General features: G+C 43.6%; 1 protein-coding gene across 2 annotated transcripts in view; it reads left to right on the top strand.

The window, feature by feature from the left end:
* The window catches only part of DHX35 (DEAH-box helicase 35), a 30,976-nt gene extending 22,988 nt beyond the window's left edge, over nucleotides 1–7,988 (top strand). The window contains exons 18-22 of one of the 2 annotated variants that reach the window (XM_058036346.1): nucleotides 305–434; nucleotides 1,107–1,188; nucleotides 1,747–1,818; nucleotides 3,764–3,875; nucleotides 6,245–7,988. In XM_058036346.1, coding sequence (XP_057892329.1) covers nucleotides 305–434; nucleotides 1,107–1,188; nucleotides 1,747–1,818; nucleotides 3,764–3,875; nucleotides 6,245–6,289 — 441 coding nt within the window. In that variant the 3' untranslated portion in view covers nucleotides 6,290–7,988. Of the gene's footprint in view, nucleotides 1–304; nucleotides 435–1,106; nucleotides 1,189–1,746; nucleotides 1,819–3,763; nucleotides 3,903–6,244 lie in introns of both variants that reach the window. The other variant, XM_058036345.1, reaches the window with a different exon arrangement.
* Nucleotides 7,989–22,136: the final 14,148 nt, after the last annotated feature.

Genomic DNA, 22,136 nt, shown 5'->3' with positions numbered 1-22,136 from the left:
GAATTAAATGGAATGAGTGATGCTCTTCTCTTTCACCACATATGAAGAAATGAAGCACATCTGTTTGAAAACACCCCATAGCATTTGATCTGCTGCTATTTACAAGTTGCTTGAGACATGTTTTTAGTTACTAGTGCTCCATACCCTTGTTAGTTGCTCTGTAAATAGGTAATTTTCAGGGAAAACCACAAGAAATGTGTTGCAGGAGACCAGAATTAAAACAGAACAAGGCTATCCAAAAGAGATTGGGTTTGCTTTGCTGATGGTATCTCATTAAGATTTTTTTTCTCTTCTCACTGTACAGCACAGCAAGAGCTCCCAGTGGTGTCAGGAACACTTTCTGAACTACAAAGGGCTTGTGAGAGCTTCTGTTGTAAGAGAGCAGCTGAAAAAACTTCTCGTCCGCTTTAAAGTGCCAAAGAAGTCCAGTGAAGGTGATTTTTTTAAGCACTTATCCAATACACAGAGAAGCTAGTTTCCAAACTGTCAGTCTGCTCCCTGCTTTTCTTGTAACCTTTGGGGTATTTTTACCCTGGCCTCAAAATAATGTTAATTTAGACCAGATTTTTTTCCTAAAAGTGGCTGCAAATGAGCACTTTAACCTATTTGCACAATTAAATTTTAGTCCAGTCTTCATTAGTTGAGATTTCCAGCAGAAGTTTTAACCACTGATTATCTATTTAATAGACAGATTTTCCAAAACACTCATAAATAGGTCACCCTGTTCCCTCTTTTGTCTTTTCAAAAAAGCCATTTTTGTTCAAAGTGCTGTTCAGCCTTTGGGATGTGATTTCCAGCTGTGCTGTGTGTGCCTGGGTACTGGGACTGGTTCTTAGCATTTATCTCTACCTGCTCTGAAAAATCAGTCTTCAGTGCTCAGCTGTCACACTCTTCATGGAGACACAGGTGGCAACATTCCTTTTTAGGCAGCAATTTTTGCTTTGCTATGAAATTGAAGTCAAAAGGAATTGCAGGATTTGTCTGCTCTCCTGCCTTTGCTGTCAAAGCCTGATACACTCTGAAAAGTTGTTTGAGATGATTAAGTGGTATTTTAGGGATTTTTGCCTTTCCATTGACTCATCTTACAGAAAAATTCTTCTTTCCAGGTGATCCAGATCCTGTTTTGAGGTGCATAGTTTCTGGATTCTTTGCTAATGCAGCTAAATTCCACTCCACAGGAGCTTACAGGTGACTATATACAGTTTCACTATAACTGGTGCTTGGTTGGAAAGCTCCCCTGATGAATAAATCTAAGTTTAATCAACAAGCAGATGTTTCTCCTAATTTGCAATTAGGAACATGTGCCAATAAGTGCACTAAATATTTGAAGTTCTGTATTTGGAAACTGCCTCAGTGTTTATCTCTTCTCTTTGGCAAATATAACAAAAAATATTAATAGTGGGAAGCTGCTGCTGGTAGTCATTAGATTGCTTTAAGTTAAGCAAGTACAGTTGTAGTGCAGTAGTGTTGTAGCACTCCCAGAGCACTGAGTAAAAGCCTGAAATGCTGCTTTTTCTTTTAATGTAGATAAAATCTTTTAGGACATCAAATTATTGATTCTTCCTTTCACCAGCATTTAAGCCTGGTTTCATCTCTTCATTAAATGCAAATGTTGTTAATTTACTCCACCCCTTTCATTCTTGCTTTTATTAAACTGAGGAGCTATTTTGTCATACTGGGGCAGAAAGGAACCAAATGTTAAGCAATAAAGAGAGGCACAGTCTGAAATAGAATCTTGTTTTCAAGGACTATCCGTGATGACCACGAGCTCCATATCCACCCCAGCTCAGTGCTGTATGCAGAGAAGCCTCCACGCTGGTAAGTTAGAGCTGCTTCCTCTTCTTTGGGGATTTTTAAAGGGATTTGCAGCATCCAAATTGAATTGTTTCTCTCCATCAGTGGGGGAATAGGTGTAGAAGGTCAGTTCTCACAGGCAGAATCCAAGTAGTGTTTCCTTTGCAACATTTTTTTGGGAGTATCCAAATAAATAAGGGGAATAGAGTGATGTTTGACTATGAAAGAAACCTGCAGAGGGTGGAAAGCAGGGCCAGGTGACCCTGTTTAGTGGGCATCACATCTTACACTACAGATTGTTCTCCAAGTGGTCTCTGTACCTAAACAGAGCTAGGGTTAATTTATTAAGCCTATTAAGGAAATATCCTATCAAACAGGTGTCACTGACATCTTTTCTGAAAATATTGTTGCCAGGATTTCTCCTGGGAAGTTTCACCTTCTCCATGTTTTTCTCCTCTGGAATGTGATTTGGAGAATTGTTTACCCAGCATGTGAATTGTTTTTAATTAATGGCCAATCACAGCCAGCTGTGTTGAGTCTGTCAGGAGATTTTATTATTCATTCCTTTCTAGCCTTCTGATGAAATCCTTTCTTCTATTCTTTTAGTATAGTTTTAGTATATAATTTTCTTTTGATATAATATATATCATAAAATAATAAATCAGCCTTCTGAAACATGGAGTCAAGATTCTCATCTCTTCCCTCATCCTGGGGACCCTCAAACACCACCACAAACAGGTGCTGCAGAAATGGTAAATGGATTTCAGGGAAAGGGCTTACACATAAAATCATGATGTGAAAAGTTATGGCTGTCCAGTTGATTGAGCAAAGAACTGACTGTGCTTCCCATTAGCTGGGATATGATCATTCCATCTGCAGGTCAAAGATCCTCTGATAACAAACAGAAATGTGTGTGGAGCTCTCAGGTCAGCATGATTAGCCTGAAGTGTTTGGACTTCCATCCTGCACTGCCTGCTGCTGAGACTGAGAAGGATAAGCTTGACCTGGTGTCATCCTGTCACACAGGAATTAATTTAGTCAGCAAACTAAATTTCAGTGCTGCTGCAGCCTGGGCAGCCATCCTTCATTGAGGGCTTCAGTTCTCTCCCTGCTACAAGTGTATAGGAAATGTGTTTTTGTTCTGGTTTGTTTTCTCTGATGTATTTTTAGCTGTGTTAGTTGCCATGTCTCAGGATGCATTTGGCAGAGAATTTTGGACTCTTTCCTCTTTGCTTTTGAGAGCTAAATACCAATTAATGAGAAACCACAAACCTCAGGTGTTTGCAGCTCTGCTGTGTGCAGAAGGCAGATGGTGACTAAAGGATTTGGTAGCTGCCCCTTCAGTGCAAGGGTTTGCACTTCTTGGGGAAAATGCCCTTACCTACTGAAGGTGACCTCAGAAATAGATTGTCCATGCTGGCAACCTGACTGTGCTGGCAGTGGGGATGAGTCCCATGGTTGGATGTGCCTAAATCTCTTCCCAGGAGATGTTCTGGCAGGAGTTAAAGCTGATTTCTTCCTCTGATGCTTATCTCACCTGGCTGCAGACTGGCGCCAGGCATAGTCACACTGGGCTTTGTGCCCTCCTTGTTGTGGGTGCAGGGTTTTGGTGCTTTGGACGTTTTCCCTTATGATAGCACAGAGTAATTCATATTCTGTCTTCCACAGCATCAGTTGTGAGTCCCCCTTGACCCTATTGTAAGAAATCTTTCATGTATACCTTGCACCCATATGGTCTGGTAGTATGTGAGGTTGTTTTCATGGCAATCTGAAGATTTTTTAATGTGGACAGCTCTGACTAACTAGAGAGAAAGAGGCAAGAGGTTGAATTACAGCTTAAGGACTCTCTTGTCACTCTGTAAATGCCACCTCTGGCAGCATGTATGTGAAACTGTCTAAATATGTGTTAATCATCTCTCCCTCATTGCTTGACAGCAAACACTATCCATTTTTGTCTCCTTTCTCCCAGGGTAGTGTACAATGAAGTCATACAGACTGCTAAATACTACATGAGAGATGTGACAGCTGTGGAATCCTCGTGGCTCTTGGAGCTGGCCCCTCACTTTTACCAGCAAGGAACGGTACGGAATCGCCATAGAGGCCAAACGGTACCATTGCTGCTCAGCAGCTCTTGTGTCTGACCTTTCTGAGGGGTTATGTTCTGCTTGGTCTAATGGGACAGAAATCAAGTTGGCTCTGGTCATTGTAGTGGTTTTAATGTAAAGGAAGAGGTTAATAAGTTGATGCATGAAATGTTTTTCCCTGTGATCCAGCCAATGGATCTCAGAGTTACAAAATGAGATCCATTTGCTGGTGAAGTTACATTTCCCATGGTATCACTTTGGGAAATGAAACCTTCAGCCATTCCACACTTCAATATAGGCCTTGGTAGCATTTCCCTGAGCAGCACTGTAGGTAGGCAGTGGTCACACTTTGCATAATAATTTTAGGAGAACCTTTGCATGCTTTGCAAAATTTGTGAAAATCCTGAGCATTAATTATGTTTACTGCAGAAGAATCAGTTCTGATCTATTCAAATGTGAAATGGCAAAGAACAGCTGCTGTTTGTGCAGAGCTTTATTGCAAATTGCTGTGTGTGATACAGATACCTTTTATTTATAAGTATCTTTTATAGTTGTCACCAACCTGAATTGACTGTCCCATGTGAATTTGTCAATCCTGACATATTCACTGGTCATTCTGAGAACTGAATTGGTATTAAATATTATCTAAATGTTAGTTCAGCTGGATCTGTTGGTACCACATAACCTGTAAATACTGTACAATTACCAAATTGATCTTGTATTCGATTGAATTTCTCATGGGACATTAATATCTACTGAGCTTTATATTTAAAATTAATGAAACATTTCCAAAATCTGAGTGAAAAAATGCATTTGCATATCAGACCTATGAAAAAGTGGTGTGTTTCTAATTTATACATCTGCTTCACTATTTGGCTTCTCGGAGAATCTGATGTTTGTTTTCTTCACTTCCTTGGAGTTTTGTCAAAATGGAGACTCCTGTGGTGCAGGGAGCACCTTAGGACACCTCTGTGGTTACAATTCCCAACAGTTTGGCATCTGCTTGTGATTGACTCAAGAGAGGGGTTTTTTATGCTCATCTTGGATAATTCATCTCAATTATCCAGACAATTCCCACCTATAAATGGACTTACTAAGTAGCTGAATATTTTCTGCCTTTTTCCTATAAGAATTTGACAAAGGCAGTGATGCCCCTATAGGGCAGAGCCTTGAGCCTTCAGCTGCTGGGAGATGATCTGCAGAAAAAGAGCTGAGCCAATGTTGTATCAAATCTGTTCCTGCAGTAATTAGTCCTTTGACTCACATGTTTACAGTTGTCCCATAATTTACATTTAGCAGCCCACACCCACACAAAATCCTCTTGTGACCTCTCCATGGGCTGAAGTTTGGGGTGAGGTTTTCCTTTAGGTAGGTGGTAGCAAAGAGGACTTGTCTTGAATGAGGGAATGTGCTCTCTAGTGCTACTACTGCTGTAGATATTCTAGGAAATTACATCAAAACCCAATTTTTACCAAGTTTTTTACCTTTTGATCAAGTGAAGTCAGTTTGCAGTATGATCTAATCATTGCTTTCATCCTAAAATAAAAGATAGCTCTCAAGGATGATGCTGGTTTTGGGGAACATTGTCTCTTCCAGCCTGGTCAGTTATCCATATCAGCCAAAAATCTAGGGTGTCCTTATAAAATGTTTGAAAATTAGAAATATTTCTTTTGTGTAAAACTTTGAGTCATCCATGTGAAATTTGAATAAGTGAACTGTTATAAATCACACAGGTTCGTGTTAGTTTACAGATATTCAGACCCTTTTTCTACTGAAGAATACATCTTTGTGCTAGGAGGGAAAGGTTTTATTCCTTTGTCAAGTTAAAAATAAATTACCACTGAATTGGACTCTGTTAAAAAATGTTCTTCTACAGCTTGATCTTGGTCAGTTATTTCTCATTCTAAGTTTTGCAGAACTCTTCATATTTCCTTGCACATTTGTAGATCTTTAAGGGCACAGAGGTTGCAAAGATCCAGTGCAACTTCAGGATTAACACAGTTGTTAAAATCTTGTCCTTCATTCTCCTGGTGCTTTTTGCAGATGTATTGTTGGGAACACATCTTTCTGTGCATTTTTACACCTGGAAAATTGCTTCCAGTGGGAAATTGCTTCTAAGCTTGCAGCTAGTACAGTAGAACTAGGAGTTATTACAAGCCAGAATATCACTTTGGGATACATATGGGCTTTTATTTAATGGGTTTATTTTAGTTGTGTCAGTAACAAGCAGAGGTTGGATGGGTGGGGCTATTTGTGTTAGAATTTATTTAAATTGTGATTAAGGATAAGAAAGCATTGTAGTTGATTTTCTCCTAATTTTTGGTATATTTGCTAAGCAGTTTTTTTGTTGTTTTCTTTTCTTGCAGCATCTTTCCTTGAAAGCAAAAAGGGCTAAAGTAGATGACCACTGACATAACTTCAGTTATTGTGACATCAGAAGCAGAACCTACCAGTGATTTCAAGCTGGCTACAGTCCATTCAGCAGTCAGTTCATTAGCAATTTGATCTTCCATCAACCTAAATGTTTAAATGCCTGCCAGGATCTGTAGGGGTTTATGCATGACCAGTACATTGTAAACCTAGAGCTTGCATTGTGGACATTTTAATCTTTGCCTACTCGATCTCTCTTGTTAATCTGGGCATGTTGCTCCTTTTAAATAGCTAGAAAAAAAAACAACTTAAAAAGTAAGAGGACATACAGGACCACAAAAAAAACCTGAAACCTTCAAGAAAGAAACAGATTTCCTGGAGTGGTACTGCCTTATGAGTGTGGGGAGTAGGGTACCCTGCCTCCTGTCACCCAGAGCACTGTGACTTACACCGGCCAAACTGAGCCTGGCTCCTGCCAGCAGGAGCTCAGGGCAATCAACTACCCCTTGAAATGCAAGGTGCTGCCATGGAAACATGGATTTCCTGTTGGACCATCCCAAACTGGTGCAGCTTGTGCTCCCAAGCAGTAAAAGTGTTCTGCCCGAGGCTGAGCTGGCCCAGCCCGCTGTGCTGAGCAGGCCCTGGGGACTCAAATGTCTGGGTTCTGCTCATGGGAGTTGCTGTTTGGGGAGGGGGAGAAAGAGCAGCTCAGTATTTTTAAGATGGATTAATTTTCTGCTCAATCAGGGGACTAAAGATGTTCACAACCAATCAAGTTCACAGACAGGGCTTTACTTTTCTTTTTTATCCTATGAGGGAAAAAATGTTGACCTTCCACTGGCTGGAAATACCAGTAAATTTCATTGGGGAATATCATGGAACTCTGTTTTTAGCCTCTGTTGATCAGCAAAGAAGGAAATGTTCTGTACTTTCCTATAAGGAACACAGTCCTTTATGTTTCTTTTATTACAAATCTGTTCTTTGCTGCTTGGGACTCATTTTCCTCTGTTACTGAGGAGAAGGATGCTCTGAACAGTTGCTGCTTTAATTGGGATTCCATGGCTACTTTTCAGTAAGCAATTATGCTTGTTTGTGTTTTAACAAGACAGCTTGGATACACATATTTATTTATTTCCATTTTCCATTTTTACCTATTGCTATTTATTTTAGAAAGACATCGCTTGAAAATTTTATTTTTGTAATTCAACTGATTTGATGAATGTGTTTTTTGGCATATTAACTGTTTTATTTTCTTAAAAAAAACAAAGGATGTAAATAGGCAAAAATTTCTACATAGAAAAATGCCTTCCTCATCACAGGACTGCCTTGAAAACTTCCTTGAGAGCTTCTTTACCTTGTCCCTTCCAAATACCTGCAGAGAGAACACGTTGTGCACTGTGTGGTCTCCTCAGTGTGTCCATCCTGACTGCCAGCACAAACACATGTACCAGTCTCCAGGAATGGCACCAGCAGCATGAAAACTGTGTCACCTTCCTCCTTGTTGTCCCTGTGCCCCTCACCTTTGTATCAGTCACTCTCTTAGACTGGAAGCTCCTCGGGGCAGGGACTGTCTCCTAGCCAGAGCTGAGAGCAGTGTTGGACCTCACTGAAAAGATTTCATTTGCAGGTTTTTTTTCTCTTAAAGGATTGGAGAAAGAACTGAATGTGAAGACTTGTCAGTTGTCTGTGTTTCTCTGTCCTCTGGAAGTATTCTTAAGAAAAATAAAACTGTTGAATTGAGGAAGCTTGGGAATGCATCACTTGGGCCCGAGCAGGGGGTGATTTCTGGGGTGCTGGGTGGGTGTGTTGGGCTGGGCTGGCAGAGGGTGGCACTGCCTTTGCCAGCTCTGAGAATTGTGGGTGGCTCTGGAGACCTGACGTGTCCAGATGTTCTTTTACCTGGCTGCAGAATTTCCTCTAGGAGTGATTGTGAGTCCTGCTGAGGTCAGAACCCAGGGATGTGCCAGCTTTGTCACAAGCTGCAAACCATCATAGGTAAGAATGATTGCAGTAGATCTTCATAAACAAACAAACAATTGAGACTTTTTAACAGTTTCACAAACTATTGAGGTATCTCCACACCCAGAACAGGCAGAGATCCAGGCTAAGAATAAGTGTTAGGATCCAGACTGAGGTCCCCTTTAGGGAGAAAACACTGCTGGCATCAGAGATGTGGGCCCTTGGAAGGTGTTGGAAGACAGAAAACTTTTAAAAACCCTGCAAATCTCTTTATTTTGTAAAGCTTTGGCCTCCAGCTCCCTGCTAGGTTAGTACAGAGCATTCTGCTTTAAATAGCTTGGTGCAAGGAGTGGCTCAGTGCCCTGGTGTGGCTCTTTGCTGCAGTGACAGGCTGTTGTGGGCAAGGCTGGAGTCATTTGAAGATTGTTGTCAGGAGGTTAGGAAACATTTAAGGATTTGAACCCTGGCTTTTACAGAATGAGGTTAAAATATCAGCCTGTTGAATCAAAATACTGCTTGGAATAGAAATCATTCCATTGCTAGCCAAGGAGAAAGATTTTTTTAAAAAGTGAATTTACTACCCATTGACATCGAATGATCATAGGGTAAAAAAAGGAGCAACTCCTCAAGCCCCTCAGAAAGTGCTGTCAATGTTTCTACTCAGGACTTCAGTACTGTCAGTTCTAGAAGAAAATCAAATTAAACCGGAAAAAGATTCAGCCAAGAAAATAATAATTGAAATATGTTTCTCATCTTGCGGAGTAAAAGTAATTCTGATAAACTAATGGGAAAACAGTCACAGCCCTTTCTGGTTAATCTGAAGAGACAAGTAATTAAAAGTTGGGAGCCTTGGTTGCAGGGAAGGAGGGAGAGAAGAGAACAGGGAGCCTTTCAGAATTCCTTCTTTTGGGAGCATCACTTCATGGAAAACTGTGCTCATCCCAGGAATCTGGTGATTGTCTTGGAAACAGATTTATTACTCTAATTTCATAATGTTCATCTCTATCAAGTGATCACACAATCAACAACTGGCAAAGAAAGTCAACACCCCAGCTCAGCATTTAGAGTAAGTGACTTTGCTGGGGCTTGGAATAAAAAAGTTGCCAGATGAAGGTAAGTAGCTTGTGGAAAAACTGTTCTTATATCCAGGTTTTGGCTGCATTTTGAGAAAAGTGCCAGTAGATGGCAGGCACTGGTTTCAAAAAGTATCTTGAGCAAAAAAACTAATTTGCCAATTCTTCCAAAGTTTCCCTTATTCTTCAGTTTTAACATTTAATTAGTTTGATGGGAAGTGGGATGAGAAAGGGTAAAGGACAAAGCTGTCTGTGGATAAAGGCAGCATTTGAGGTGCAGAGATCAATGAAAAACCCAGAGGGCTGAATCTCCTGCTGGTTTAAAAGCAAACAAACAAAATGCTCTAAAAAAACCCCAAAATTCCCAAACAGGACGTTCTGTAGTGATTATTTCACTTACACCCTGAGTCATAGAAAATGGCAGTTTGTCCACACTTCGTATTCACTACAAAGGAATCTTTGAGCTCTGTTGGATTCTAGCCACTATTGTAATAAACAAAACTAACAGTTTAATGCAAATAAAAAAAAAAAAAACCCAAACAAACCAACCAAACAAAAAATCCCCAAAAAACCAAAATCAACCAAACAAAAAAACAATCCCAAAAAAAGCCCAAAACCTCAAACCAAACTAAGAAATTCCCCTGTTTTGTTTGTGGCAGCATGGCAGCCCTGTGATTTGTCTCAGAGGATGCAGGAGTATCTTCCTGCTCCATTCCAAAATTGGCTTTGCAGGGCTCTGGATGTACAAGGCTGTGAGATGCAGGGGTTGAATTTGGCTGTGTTGCCAATTAAAAATTTCCTACAAATAAAAAAAAATCCCTCTTTTCTCCTTTCTAGAATAATAGAATTTAAAATAACTAAATGCATTTAACTTGTCTTGCAGATTTATTTGAACTGTCCTTTACAGTTCCTGCAGTGCACAGAGCATCAGGAGCTCCACTCCAGGAAATCCTTGCTGGATAATTCACTGTGGAATCGGGATCTGCTGCAGCTGCTCATCCCACCCCTGCTGCTTCCCTCTCTCCCAGCTCCAAGGCTGCTCCCTGTGCTCTCCTCCCAGGCAGAGGCACAAGGGGGGCAAAGCTGAGGCAGAAGCACTCAGAGGAGGATGTTTGCTGTCCTTGGGGTGTTTCTGATGCCCTCCCACTGATGGAAGTGGGTGGTGGTCCGCGCAGTGAGTCCTGCTCTGCTTGTGCAGCCTCTGCCTTCAAGGCTCCCTTCAAGGTCTCCCACCTGAGCAGGGATCAGCCACCAGATCCTGGTACAGTTCCCATCCTGTACTGCTTGGAAAAGTCAAAATTTACAGGAGGGAGAGCAGGACAGGGAGCAGCAAATCACAAGAGCTTCTTGGCTCCCTTCAGCCAAGAAATAGATTGTTTATTGCAGATGCCTGCTGGCAGAGAGAGGATTCTCTTTTATGTCAGGAAACATCTTCCATGAGCCAGGTTTTATGGAAATCCTCCTGCTTCTCCCTTTGGTGTCTGGGGAGGTACCAGGGTTTCACAAGCTGTGCAAAGACCCTGCTGGGACCTGGAAGAGCCAGATCATGTTCATTCCTGCCCCAGGGAGCAGGATGTGCCTGGCCCTGCTGTGCTGGCACCGCCTGGGGCAGTGCTGGTGGGAGCATCCATCACAGAGGCAGCTCTGGGTGTAAATCCAGCCTGGGCAGTGTGAAATAGTGGTGGCCATTAGGAGCTGTCAGAGCAGCCAGGACACCAGGAAGGCTCTTTGCAGCTCCCTGGGGATGCTGGCCAGCCTGGCACATGGACGGGGGTTGTGTCAGAGCTGCAGCACTGCTGAACAAGTCTTGTCTTACTCAAAATCTGTCTTTTTGGAAATTGCAGCTGCTGCTGATTTAACCCTTTGCATTTTACAGGAGGGAAAGCAGCATGTTACAGTGGTGAGGGATCCATCAGAGAAGCCTTGAAGCCTCTTTGTTTAGCAGGAGAAGCAGAAAGTGATTCCTCCTGCAGCTGTGTGCAGGGGAGCATTTCCAGAGGAGGAAATTCCTGTTTCTGGTACAAACCCTGCCCTCAGAGCTTGCTTGCTGACCACCACTAAGGCCGGGAGTCAGTGCAGGGTTTGGAGACCTGATCTGCCTTGCTGAGCTCACTATGGAGAGAAGGAGACAGTTCTGGTGGTGTTTGTGTGCTTCTTATTGGCAGCAAGGCACATCTCCCTTGCTGTGCACAGAGGAACCAGGTGGGCACTGCCCCTTTGTCTGGCCAAGGGGCCCCACGTGGTGATGCTTGTAAGTGTCCACATCCCCAGCACTGATTTTCCAAGCAGCTCTAAAAACTCATGTTATGTTCTGTTCCTCATCCTGGAGGAATATATATCTATATTTATTATCTACATCTATATATCTATATCTACATCTATATCTATATCTATATCTGTATCTATATCTATATCTATATCTATATCTATATCTATATCTATATCTATATCTATAATCTATCTCCATATCTATAATCTATCTCCATATATATATATATATATATATATATGCATGTATAGATATCCATATATATATTTCTATATATATGGAAAAGGCTAATTTTCAGTAAATTCTGAATGGCAAATGGCCCCATTCCCACCTCATGACCCCTGCTCAGAATGTCCCCACTGGTGCCATTTTGGGGACAGGATTTGCAGCAGGGGAGCAGGGTCAAGCCCACTCTGTGCAGGTTACTCTGGGGGTATTTGTGCCCTTGGTGTGATTCATTGTCCCACCTCTCCATTTCAGCCCCATCTGGAGACCTCCTGAGGGTGTGCTGTGCCACAGGGAAGGTTTGTGAGGATGGGTGAGGAGCTCCAAGTGGGAAGCACTCACCATTGAACAGGGAATGAAGGCAGCAGGGGCTGGTGCACATTGGTAGGAGCAGCTGCTGCTCTGGACCTGCTCCACGTCCTCCTGCTGCTCTCCATCCCAAAGCTGTTCCCAGACACCTCCTAACTCTTGTCCCTTTGTCACAAAGTCCTCTTGAGTCTATTTAAGGGTTGTCTTGTGAGAGTGAGGAGTGGAACACAGAGGGAAGATGTATTGTAGCAGGAAATCTGAGGGACTGGGGAGGCTGAAATATGTGGGAACCTGCTACTCAGTCATCTGAGTGAAGCTCCCATTAGGGTTTGGAAACTTTCCAGGAGCCCTTGTACCTAAGCAAGCAATAACTTCTGGCAAGACAGGAGTTTTAGGCTTTGCCAGGATTCCTGCATCAGCTGCAGTGAGAGGAGAGTGGAGCTGACAGAGCTTTGCCCAGGCACAGCCACAGAGGGAGGCACAGTGCCTGCCACCATCACAGCTCCTCCCCAGGTGGGTTCTCCAGGGAAAAACACCTTCAAGGACTCCAGAGGCTCCATCCACCACTCTGGAGTGGTGTATTTTATATTTGCTTGGTGTGTTTTTACTGAAGCTGGTAGATAAACATTGGCTATTCTCCTCCTCCCTCCAGATTTTCATTTTGGAATCACTTTTTGGTTGGAAACGAGGAACTGAACATGTGAATGTTGATGTTGACTTTGTCTCTCTCTGGGTAAATCCACTTGTAGCTCATTTTACTGAAGTGTAAATATGGGTGAAAATTTATCTCCCACAGCAGTAGGAGCCTGCAGTGTCTGTCAGATTTATTGACACCCACCAACACGAAGCTTTCTGGAAGACAAAAATGGTTTTGGCAAGTGGCTTTGCATGTTTGGAGTTCTGTCGCCAAAAGTGGCAGAGATGGTTTGAGAGAAAACTCTTCTTTGTAAGGCTGGAAGGAGCAGATTGCTGACATCTGATATTTCTCAGTGCTGACTGATCTCTAAATGCTGTGCTTGATTTCAGCTGCACTTTTTTTCCTCACTCCACTCTCTCTGGCTGAGTGGCAGAAAGCATTTTGCCACATCCCTCTCCTCGCTGTGCTTTTCCACTGCAGAAAGATGCAGATCTGCAAAGGAAGCTTTTCCCCAAACCCCTTTCTTTTTAAAAAACTATGAGAGAAACAGGGTGAAACTTCAAAACATGGATAAAGGGTTAGGATCCTTCTTGGGGAAATAGATCAAAAATGTTTTAAATGAAAGTTTTCAGTGATAAAAAGACAAATTCAGATTATGGCACTGCCTGCCATTGCCCAGCTGTTGAGGTGTGGCTCCCCAAGCTGTGCTGTGCACACACACCCCCTCCACAAGAGTCCAACTCACTGGGCCTTTGCAGTGAGATGAAAATATCCTTCTAGAGACTTCCAGCACCTCCCATTTGCTCCTGCAGGCTGGTGCTGTTTTGGCTGGAGGGCTGGGAAGGTGGGAAGCAGTGCGAAAGCTGCAGTCAGCAGGATGCTGTTAACATCTTGCTGCTTCTGTGATGCTGGACAGATGATATGGAACTCCCCATGAGCAACACGGGGCAAACACAGCATGAAAAATGGCAAGGGAATCAAAATTAATGATCATGATGAGCAGCTTCTCCAGGCAGTGTCTTGTCTGTGCAGCCAGGATGGTTTGGTGGTTTGGAAGCTCTTTTAACATCTTCAAAGATTAAATCCCTCATCACTGTAGTGTAAACCTGCATGAGTTATTTGCAGTTCCCTCCATGAAAGGGCTCAGGTGTGAGTCAGGGAGCTGTGAGGGCTGAATTTGGGGTGTCTGGCTCCTGCAGGGGACACCACAGCCAAGTGTGGGTGTCTGATCCTCCATGCAGTGCAGAGGGACTGCTGATGCCAAAGGATAAGGTGCATGGCACCCAGTTTGAGACACCTGAGGTAGCCAGGGAAAAGTGAGTTTGAGGTGGTGGCAGAGCCAGCTCAGCTCTCTGAGCTGCTGTGAAACCTCCTGTGGAGATGAGTCTCTGAAAGCTCCATGATAAGGTGATGTAGAGAGAGGCATGGATAAAGGGTTAGGATTTTCCTTGGGAAAAAAGATCAAAAATGTTTTCAATGAAAGTTTTCAGTGAAAAAAACACAAATTAAGATTATGGCACTGCCTGCCATTGCCCAGCTGTTGAGCTGGTGCAGACCAGGGATGCCTGGCACAGGCACTGGTGTCAATGAGGAAAGCTGGGGAGCCCAGGATGCTGACAGCAGGGCCAGCCAGACCCAGAGGCACTCAAGTAACAAATTGAACAGTGAATATCTTAAGATGACTTTGGTTTATTGTCCAGATCAGGTCAGCGGAAAAAATATTGGGAGACTGAACAAAGAGACAGGCTGCTTTAGCAGATAAATGGACTGATCATTTTGTATTGAGGAACAATCTCTAAAACATAGTTTACTGCACAGCTGAGGGCTGAAGCATTTGCTGATGCCAAGAGCTCCTGCTCTGACCCTCGGAACGCGTGGAATTAAACGGCGCGCTGCTTTTTGATGGTTAAACTCCCCCAAGAAGACACTCCATTTGTTACCAGGGCTCTGATGAAGTAAAGTGTGCTTTATATGTACAAGGCCGGCCTTCAACTCATTTCAGAATGAATGGAGAGGTAAAATTGAATTTTACACTCCTGCTGCTATGATTAATGTGCGGTTCCAGGAGCCGGGTGCCGGCCGCAGGAGGGCAATGCAGGCTCGCTCTGAGCAGGAGCCTCCTGTCTCCCTCTGCCTGGGAGCCTGCAGGAATGGAAAGCTGCTCCAGGAACAAACCTGTTAGCACAATAAATCCTGCTGGGCATGTCCCAGAGCAGCCCTCCCACGTGAGGCTGCACCTGACAAAGGAATAAACCTGTTAGGTGAATGGAAAAGCACGTGGACATTAAATCAGGGGCTAATGGCAGGGGCTGAGAGGGCTGGGCAGGGGCAAAGCTGCTCAGGGAAGGGACCTGCAGGTGGCCCTTCAGCCTTGCAGCTCCATCCTCTGGGATGGCTCAGAGAAAGGCACAGAAAGACCCCAGGGGTTTGAAAGCTTCTCATGGGCAGGACAGGGACAAACTGCCCCCCAGTCCTGAGTGTGTGTGTTGCTCTCACCCACCAGAGGGGAAAATGAGAGGGTGAGACCTGTCCATAACTTCCTTTGGGACTGAATGGCTGCTGCAGAAGGGAGTTGGGAGGCCAGGACCTGTGGAGCATCCTTGCCCTGGTGGCAGGTGATGGCAGCAGCAGCACCACTGCACTCCTGTTCCATCCCTGGGCTCTGCTTGTCCTGCTGGGTGGGGTGCTGTGTGCCTGGGGCTCCTTCCCCACAGTCCCAGGGGGGAAACCAGCTCCTGTGAAACCCTCCCCTGGTCAAAAATGTTCCCTGGCTCTCCTGCATGTTCTGCTGCTTCCACATGGTGCTTCCACCACATGGTGGTGGCCACCTCCTTCACCTTGAGCCCTGTGACCGTGTTCACAGGGGTTCTTGGATGAGGGAAGAGATGAGGATCTGACTCCACGTTTCAGAAGGCTTGATTTATTATTTTATGATATATATTACATTAAAACTATGCTAAAAGAATAGAAGAAAGGATTTCATCAGAAGGCTAGCTAAGAATAGAATAAGAAAGAATGATAACAAAGGTTTGTGGCTTGGGCTCTCTGTCTGAGCCAGCTGACTGTGATTGGCCATTAATTACAAACATCCAACATGGGCCAACCACAGATGCACCTGTCGCATTCCACAGCAGCAGATAATCATTGTTTACATTTTGTTCCTGAGGCTTCTCAGCTTCTCAGGAGGAAAAATCCTAAGGAAAGGATTTTTCATAAAAGATGCCTGCGACGGGCCCCAGCTGCCTTAGTGATGGGTGGCTTCACCTGACTGGGCTACAAATCAATTCTCCCTTCAGGTTGATTTTTGGATGTGGGAATGATCCAGCCCCACTCACTCCTCAGTGCCCCAGATCTCCTTGGCAGCATTTGAACCCGTTCTAGGATACTCAACTGTTAAAAGGTGGTGTGCTCATTCAAAATATACATTTCAAAAGGAAAAAATCAGGAAAATGTTGGGCTAAGTACTGCAGAGGACAGTTCCTATGTTAATTCAGGTAGTGGAATAGCTTCCCTGAGATTGACTGTCCTATTTGCCTAAAAATAAAGCAATTCAAGCCAATGACAAACATTAAAAGTAGAACACAGAAGAAATTTTCTTGTACCATCTCTCCAGCCCTTAATTCAGGACTTTGAAAGGCTGAAGATCAGAGCTGGTAACAGGAAACAACATGGAAACCTGTTAGATCTGCTCTGCTGAAACCAATGCAGTCCCATCTATGTATCTGAAAATAGAACTATGTAAATCATTGCTTCTTTTTTCCTTAAAAAACTGAACTTTTACATGTCAAGTATCAGGTGAAACTTATTTTGCTGTTTATTTTTCTGTTGGGATGCGAAATCAGGAATACTGGTTTAGATCTTATGATTCTTTTTCATTTTGTTTTTAATTCTAGATGAGTTACTTTGGTTTGCTTTTAGATATTTCTAAATTGAGGTATGTTTCTAAGGTTCTCTCACTGGAAATGGTTCTCTCACTAGAAATTATTCTCCCAGTCTCATCTTAAGATGTGAACAGGCTCTGCCCTCACCAAATGTGAAGTGCACAGGGCAGAAAGTGCAGAGCTCTGGAAATGAGGAGGACTGGTTCTTCATGGGTAAATTTCTCAGATGCTGGGAATGGAATGAGTTGATTCTCTTCAGGCAGCACCTTGCTAGTTTTGAAAACAGCTCCCTGCTTCCAGGCTTGGCTGGAGAGGCTTCTCCATCCAGGAATTAAACACTCCCTGCCCTAAGGAGGGCTCTGCTTTCTGGTGTTCCCCAAAACCAGCTTTGGCCTTTCAATTGGTACCATTTAGAAGGTATTAAACTTTATTACGCTGTTTGTTCTACCTCGCTGTGCAAAGATAATTTTGTTTTGCTTTCTGAGCTGGGGAGCTGAGAGGAAAAGTTCTGTTGGTGAGGGAGACAAACTTTCTATGGTAAATCTGAGCCCTCCTGGGCTGGGGACAGGGGAATTTCCAACATCTGCTTCCACTCAGCCCCTCTGTGAGCCCAGGCAGGGCTGACAAACAATGAACGGCTGAGGGATAACAATGAGTCAGGTGAAAAAAGGAAATTGTTTTTTTGACAATCTGCTGTTGGGCAGGGGAGGGGGGGAGGCAGAAGACCCCATAAGAATGAAAAGCCTCGGAGAAAGGGGATAAGTTAACATTAAATGGGCATGTGGTGACAGGGAGGGAAATGGTGGGACAGCTGGAAATGCAGCAGGAGCCTGGAGAAAATCGATACGAGATAAGCGTTCCAGGGGTAGTGCTGTTCATCAGGTGACAAAGTTAAAGGCAGGGAGACACTAAAAGTGAGAAAATATCACTGACCCCCTGCAGTATTGATCAAACAGCTGAGACACTCAAGGCCAAAGTCACTAATAAAGTGAGACGTATCAGCAAGAAGCCCATGAGAGCAGATGAGTTGGCTTCCGAAGGTCTTAAAAATAAAAATAAAACATATCTGCAAAAGTTCTTGTTAACCATCTTCTTTGTCTTGTTAAGTGCAAAGGAGACAAAGCAGCTTTGTTGGCAGGCACAGAGGAGAGGCATGAGGCTTGCTGTGTTATTTGAAAACCGAGTGGATTTTGTAGGGAGAGGAAAGAAAGGAGGCTGTGATGCTGGGGAGGGACAGCACCTGCAGAAGCCACCTGAGCTTTGGGTCATGGCCCTTAAATGGGTCAGTCTGGTCACCTGTGGTGACACCTGTGCACATCTGCCTCAACACCCCAAAGCACAAGGCTGAATCAGTTCTCACAGGGAGGAGCAGGTGATTTGTGCTCCGTGGTTTTCTCTGACTGCACTGGCTGAGGGATTTGTGCCCCTTGGTTTTCTTCAACTGCAGCTGAGGACAGGCCTCTGCCAGCACACAGGCATTTCAAATAGGAGCAATAATTAAATTAACACAAGTTTAATCCCTGCCTCCTCCCACTTGAAACACCTGCAGCTGTGCCTGGAGGATTTGATGCTCTCATTTCCTGTGTGAAACAGGCTTGGGTCAGGTTGTTGTGTTGGTGTAGGCACAGTCTGCAGCTATCCCTGACCACCTCAGGAACTAAAACTTATCCCAGAGCTGCATAAGAACATGTTTGGGCACTGCTGTGTGTTGGGAACTGCCCAAATGCTCCAACTCCAAGAGACTTAAAAGAATCTTCTAATGGTGAGAGGACAGTGTGAAAGGAGAGATGTAAGTAGCTGTAAAAAGAGGAAATGTGTTTAAAAGCGTTGCCTGGATAAGGCACCAGAAGAGATGAATGAGGCTGTATGGTTGGCTACAGGGGAGAATGGAATGACTTTATTTTTGGGTCTTGATGTTTCGTGTTAAATAAGAACCGTCCTCTCCTCTTTTCATGGAATTGAAGGGATCAGGAGAGTCTTTTCACCTCCCCTGCTTTTAATGGTGAAGTTTCTGAGTGTTTGTTCTCTGCTGGGAAATACCCAATTTAAAGGTTTGACACAGGTCCAGCTAGGCCCTTGCAGGTGTGTGGATTTTGAGTGAATAATTCTTAGACATGTGAATCTGTGCAATGAAGAACCAGTAAATTAGAATAAAATTAGAATAGCTCCTTTTGCTTACTATGTTATCTTCTAGGGAAATCGTTGCTGTTTCACACACTACAGAAATAGGTGAGTTAGGAACTAAGTGTTCTGCCTGACCTCTTCAATGCTGAAATGCCCTTTTATTCCAGTTCTTAGTGTATCTAGGAAGGGCAGTGTCCCAGAACCAGTCAGAAACAACAGAGAGGGTCTGGCTAGGTTATTTTGTTGAGCTATTTTAGTTACCCCAGCTTTTACACCATGATCTGTTCACATGAACTGTTATCTTGGTGCACTTTTACCTGCCTTTATTGTGGTTGAATACTGGGAAAACAGAGCTACTCGGGAAAGAAAAGGAAAAACTCCACCCTTTTGTTGGTTTTTTTAATGAAAGATAACTTCCCCTGGCTTCTGTCTTTCCTTTGGCTTTTGCCCCTCTCCCTTGTGGAGCAAAGCAGGAAAGGAAGGTGAAATAAATACTGGATTGCTAAGGGAGGGGAGACGTGAGTGGTGGTGATGTAGAGCCCTGAGAGCATTTCTGCTGTGAATAACTTCAGCTCAGCCCCCAGAGGAGGAGTTTTGGGGAAGAGTCCACAAAGGAAGCTAACAGAGGAAAAAGGATTTATGTAGCTCAGCAGTAGGCAAGAGAGGTTAAAGGAATTGCTGGATCCATCAGGTTTCTGTGATAGTAGAAATAACAGCACCCTAAATTCCTGTTGGAAGACTAAACCCAGAAGACTGTGGTGTGGGTTTTTTTTTCTATTTTTTCTTTTTTTTCTTCTAGGTTTACCACTGGAAATGTTTGCAAAACTTAACGGGGACATTGGCCATTTTATAGACAGCAAGGTCAGATCAGCCAGCAAAGACAGATTAATTTAATCAAATCAATATGTGATTGCTAAGCCTCACAACAAAATCTTAAATAAGAACTTTGGAGTGAAAAATTGATTACATTTGCAGGATAAAATTAGAAGAATTTTTTGCAAATGTTTAGAAAATGATTGACTTCTTCCTCTCCCCATTTCCCTATCCCTTCATGAGGTAGAAAAATTGGGAACTTGTTTTGCTGTTGGGTCTTCCTGCTTGCTTTTTTCCCCTCTTAATCCCAGGTTTCCCACAAGGATCCTCCCTGTGCTTTCCTGTGCTGTAATTCGGGGTCAGGGATCCTGTTCTAGTGAAATGCAAATGATTTGGTCTCCTGGAGATTTACAGGGGTGGAGAGAGGACAGGATATTTTGTGAGGGTGGAGAGTGGGGTGTTAATTCTTACTTCATTGAGAAGTTTGGATGTGCCAAAAGAGAAGGTTCAGCCAAGCTTTTGTTAATTTTTATTTGTGTTTCATCAAGTTCATTGTGATGTCTAAACTCTTTCAACAGTCTAAATTCATGAATCAACAGGGGGAGTGAAATCCTTTGGCCACATCCAGGTAGCAAAGAACAGTTTGTGCCTTGTCTGGCAGAATTTGTGTGTGGTGCCCCAAATCTTCCCCTTGTTTTGTGTGATTCTTAAACATCTTGGACAAAAAGAAAGCTGCACAACTTATAACCTGGCTCCTTTCTCACATGTGAGCTACATGTGGAATGTTTATAGGTGCAGTGAAGGAATGCTGTGGGATATTTATAGACGCAATTCAGGGATTTTATCAAGCCTCATTTTTATTCTGTGAAGCACATGCTTTCATGCAGTTTCCTGTCTTGTTTTATCTCTCTGCTTATTTTTTTTTGCCACCTGATTCCCAAGAAGAGGTTTCTTGACATCTGCACAGGCCTGTATCATGCCCTAATGTGTGATTATGGAGAATTTCATGCTGATCTTGCCCTCTGTGGCTGTGGGGGATCTTGAGCTGTTCTGACAGAGAGGTTTCTGCCATTTATCAGAGTTCAAGTGAGGTGGACAGTCCAGCACTTGTGCCTCTGCCCTGGGGAGGCAGCAGTGAAACCCGGAGCTGAACCCACCCTTTGGGATGCTCCTGGTTTCTGCTGAAGCACAGCATCTCCTTACAGTGGAATTAGAAGGAAGATGCTGGGCCTGGATCAGAACCAGAGGGGTTCCTACCCCAGGGTAACACAACTTTGTTCTGGTGGCATCTCAAGCAGAAGCTTTGGAGGGTGTTTGGAAACCAGTACAGCCAAACGCAGTGTGACAAATACAGGTTTTCCATGTGGGAACCCACAAAATCAGAGGCTTTTGGGAAAGCTGCAAAAGGCAGGCCTCAGATACAGCAGAACTGTGAGTAGAGCTAAGCAGCAGCCATGAGTTAGGTCAGCAGAAAAATTATTTAAACTGTAGAAAAGCAAGGGCAAATAGAACAGTGATCTGTGGATTAACACTTGTCTAGAATATCTCTCTAAGCTGCAGAAAGTTTATCTAGTGAGATATTAGGAAGGTTGAAGCTTAATAATGGAGCTCTGTGCATTGTGTTTTAAGCCTTACAAGCAGGTGTGGTATTTGAAATAAGCAGGCATTGTTTAACCAAAGGTACCTGTGCTTATAGTGGCTGGATAGAACTACTGTCAATGTGCTTTTGCTTTGTGTGATTGGGAAAAAAACTTATAAAGTGAGTTGTAACATTAAGTTCTTGGTCTGCTGCCTGGGATGTGAGCTGGTGGCATCTTCCCATTGTCACAACCATGTAATGAGACTGATGCTGGAAAATCAAACAGCTCAAGGCATGTTCTACAGCAGACCTGTCTTGTTCGTGGTCTGTAAGTAGCCCCTGGCCAGCGTCATTCCACAGTGAAAACAAATCCCCTCGCAGACCTTTCCCCTCTGGAGGTGTGCACTGTGCTCTCTCTAACACCCTGAGAACCATAAATGTACCCCAGGGGGGCCTCTGAGGTTTGGGCAGGGTTGGGAAGCAGTCCTGCTCTTTGTCCTCTGACAGAATAGCCCAGAATTATTGAAATTCATGCTGGGTAGGCATCAGATCAGCATTTCTTTCCCCTGAGCAGCTTGTTCTGTTAACTGCTAAACCTTGTAAAGCAAAGCCATCCTTTCCTCTGGGGACAGGAAGGGTTTTGAAGCTCCAGGAGAGTGAAGGTGTATTGTCTCTCACAATCAAAAATCAACGTGTTCAAGCATAAGAGCTGCTTGTACTTGAGCAATTCCTTGGTGAAGGATTGCTGGCTGAATTTCCCAACCATTCCAGCTCGTGGCTGAGCATCCCTGCTCTCCCCTTGCCCTGCTGTGCAGGCAGCTCTTGCTTCAGAGGCCTCTGGGGCCAGGTTTGACCTGTGTCGCAGACATCTTTTATGAAAAATCCTTTCCTTAGGATTTTTCCTCCTGAGAGGCCTCAGGAACAAAATGTAAACAATGATTATCTGCTGCTGTGAAATGCAACAGGTGGATCTTTGATTGGCCCATGTTAGATGTTTGTAATTAATGGCCAATCACAGT

This window comes from Melospiza georgiana, chromosome 17 (genome assembly GCF_028018845.1).
Source record: "Melospiza georgiana isolate bMelGeo1 chromosome 17, bMelGeo1.pri, whole genome shotgun sequence".
In the NCBI taxonomy this organism is placed as follows: domain Eukaryota; kingdom Metazoa; phylum Chordata; class Aves; order Passeriformes; family Passerellidae; genus Melospiza; species Melospiza georgiana.
The sequence above is the reverse complement of the archived record's forward strand: the minus strand, read 5'-3'. Positions and strand labels throughout refer to the sequence as shown.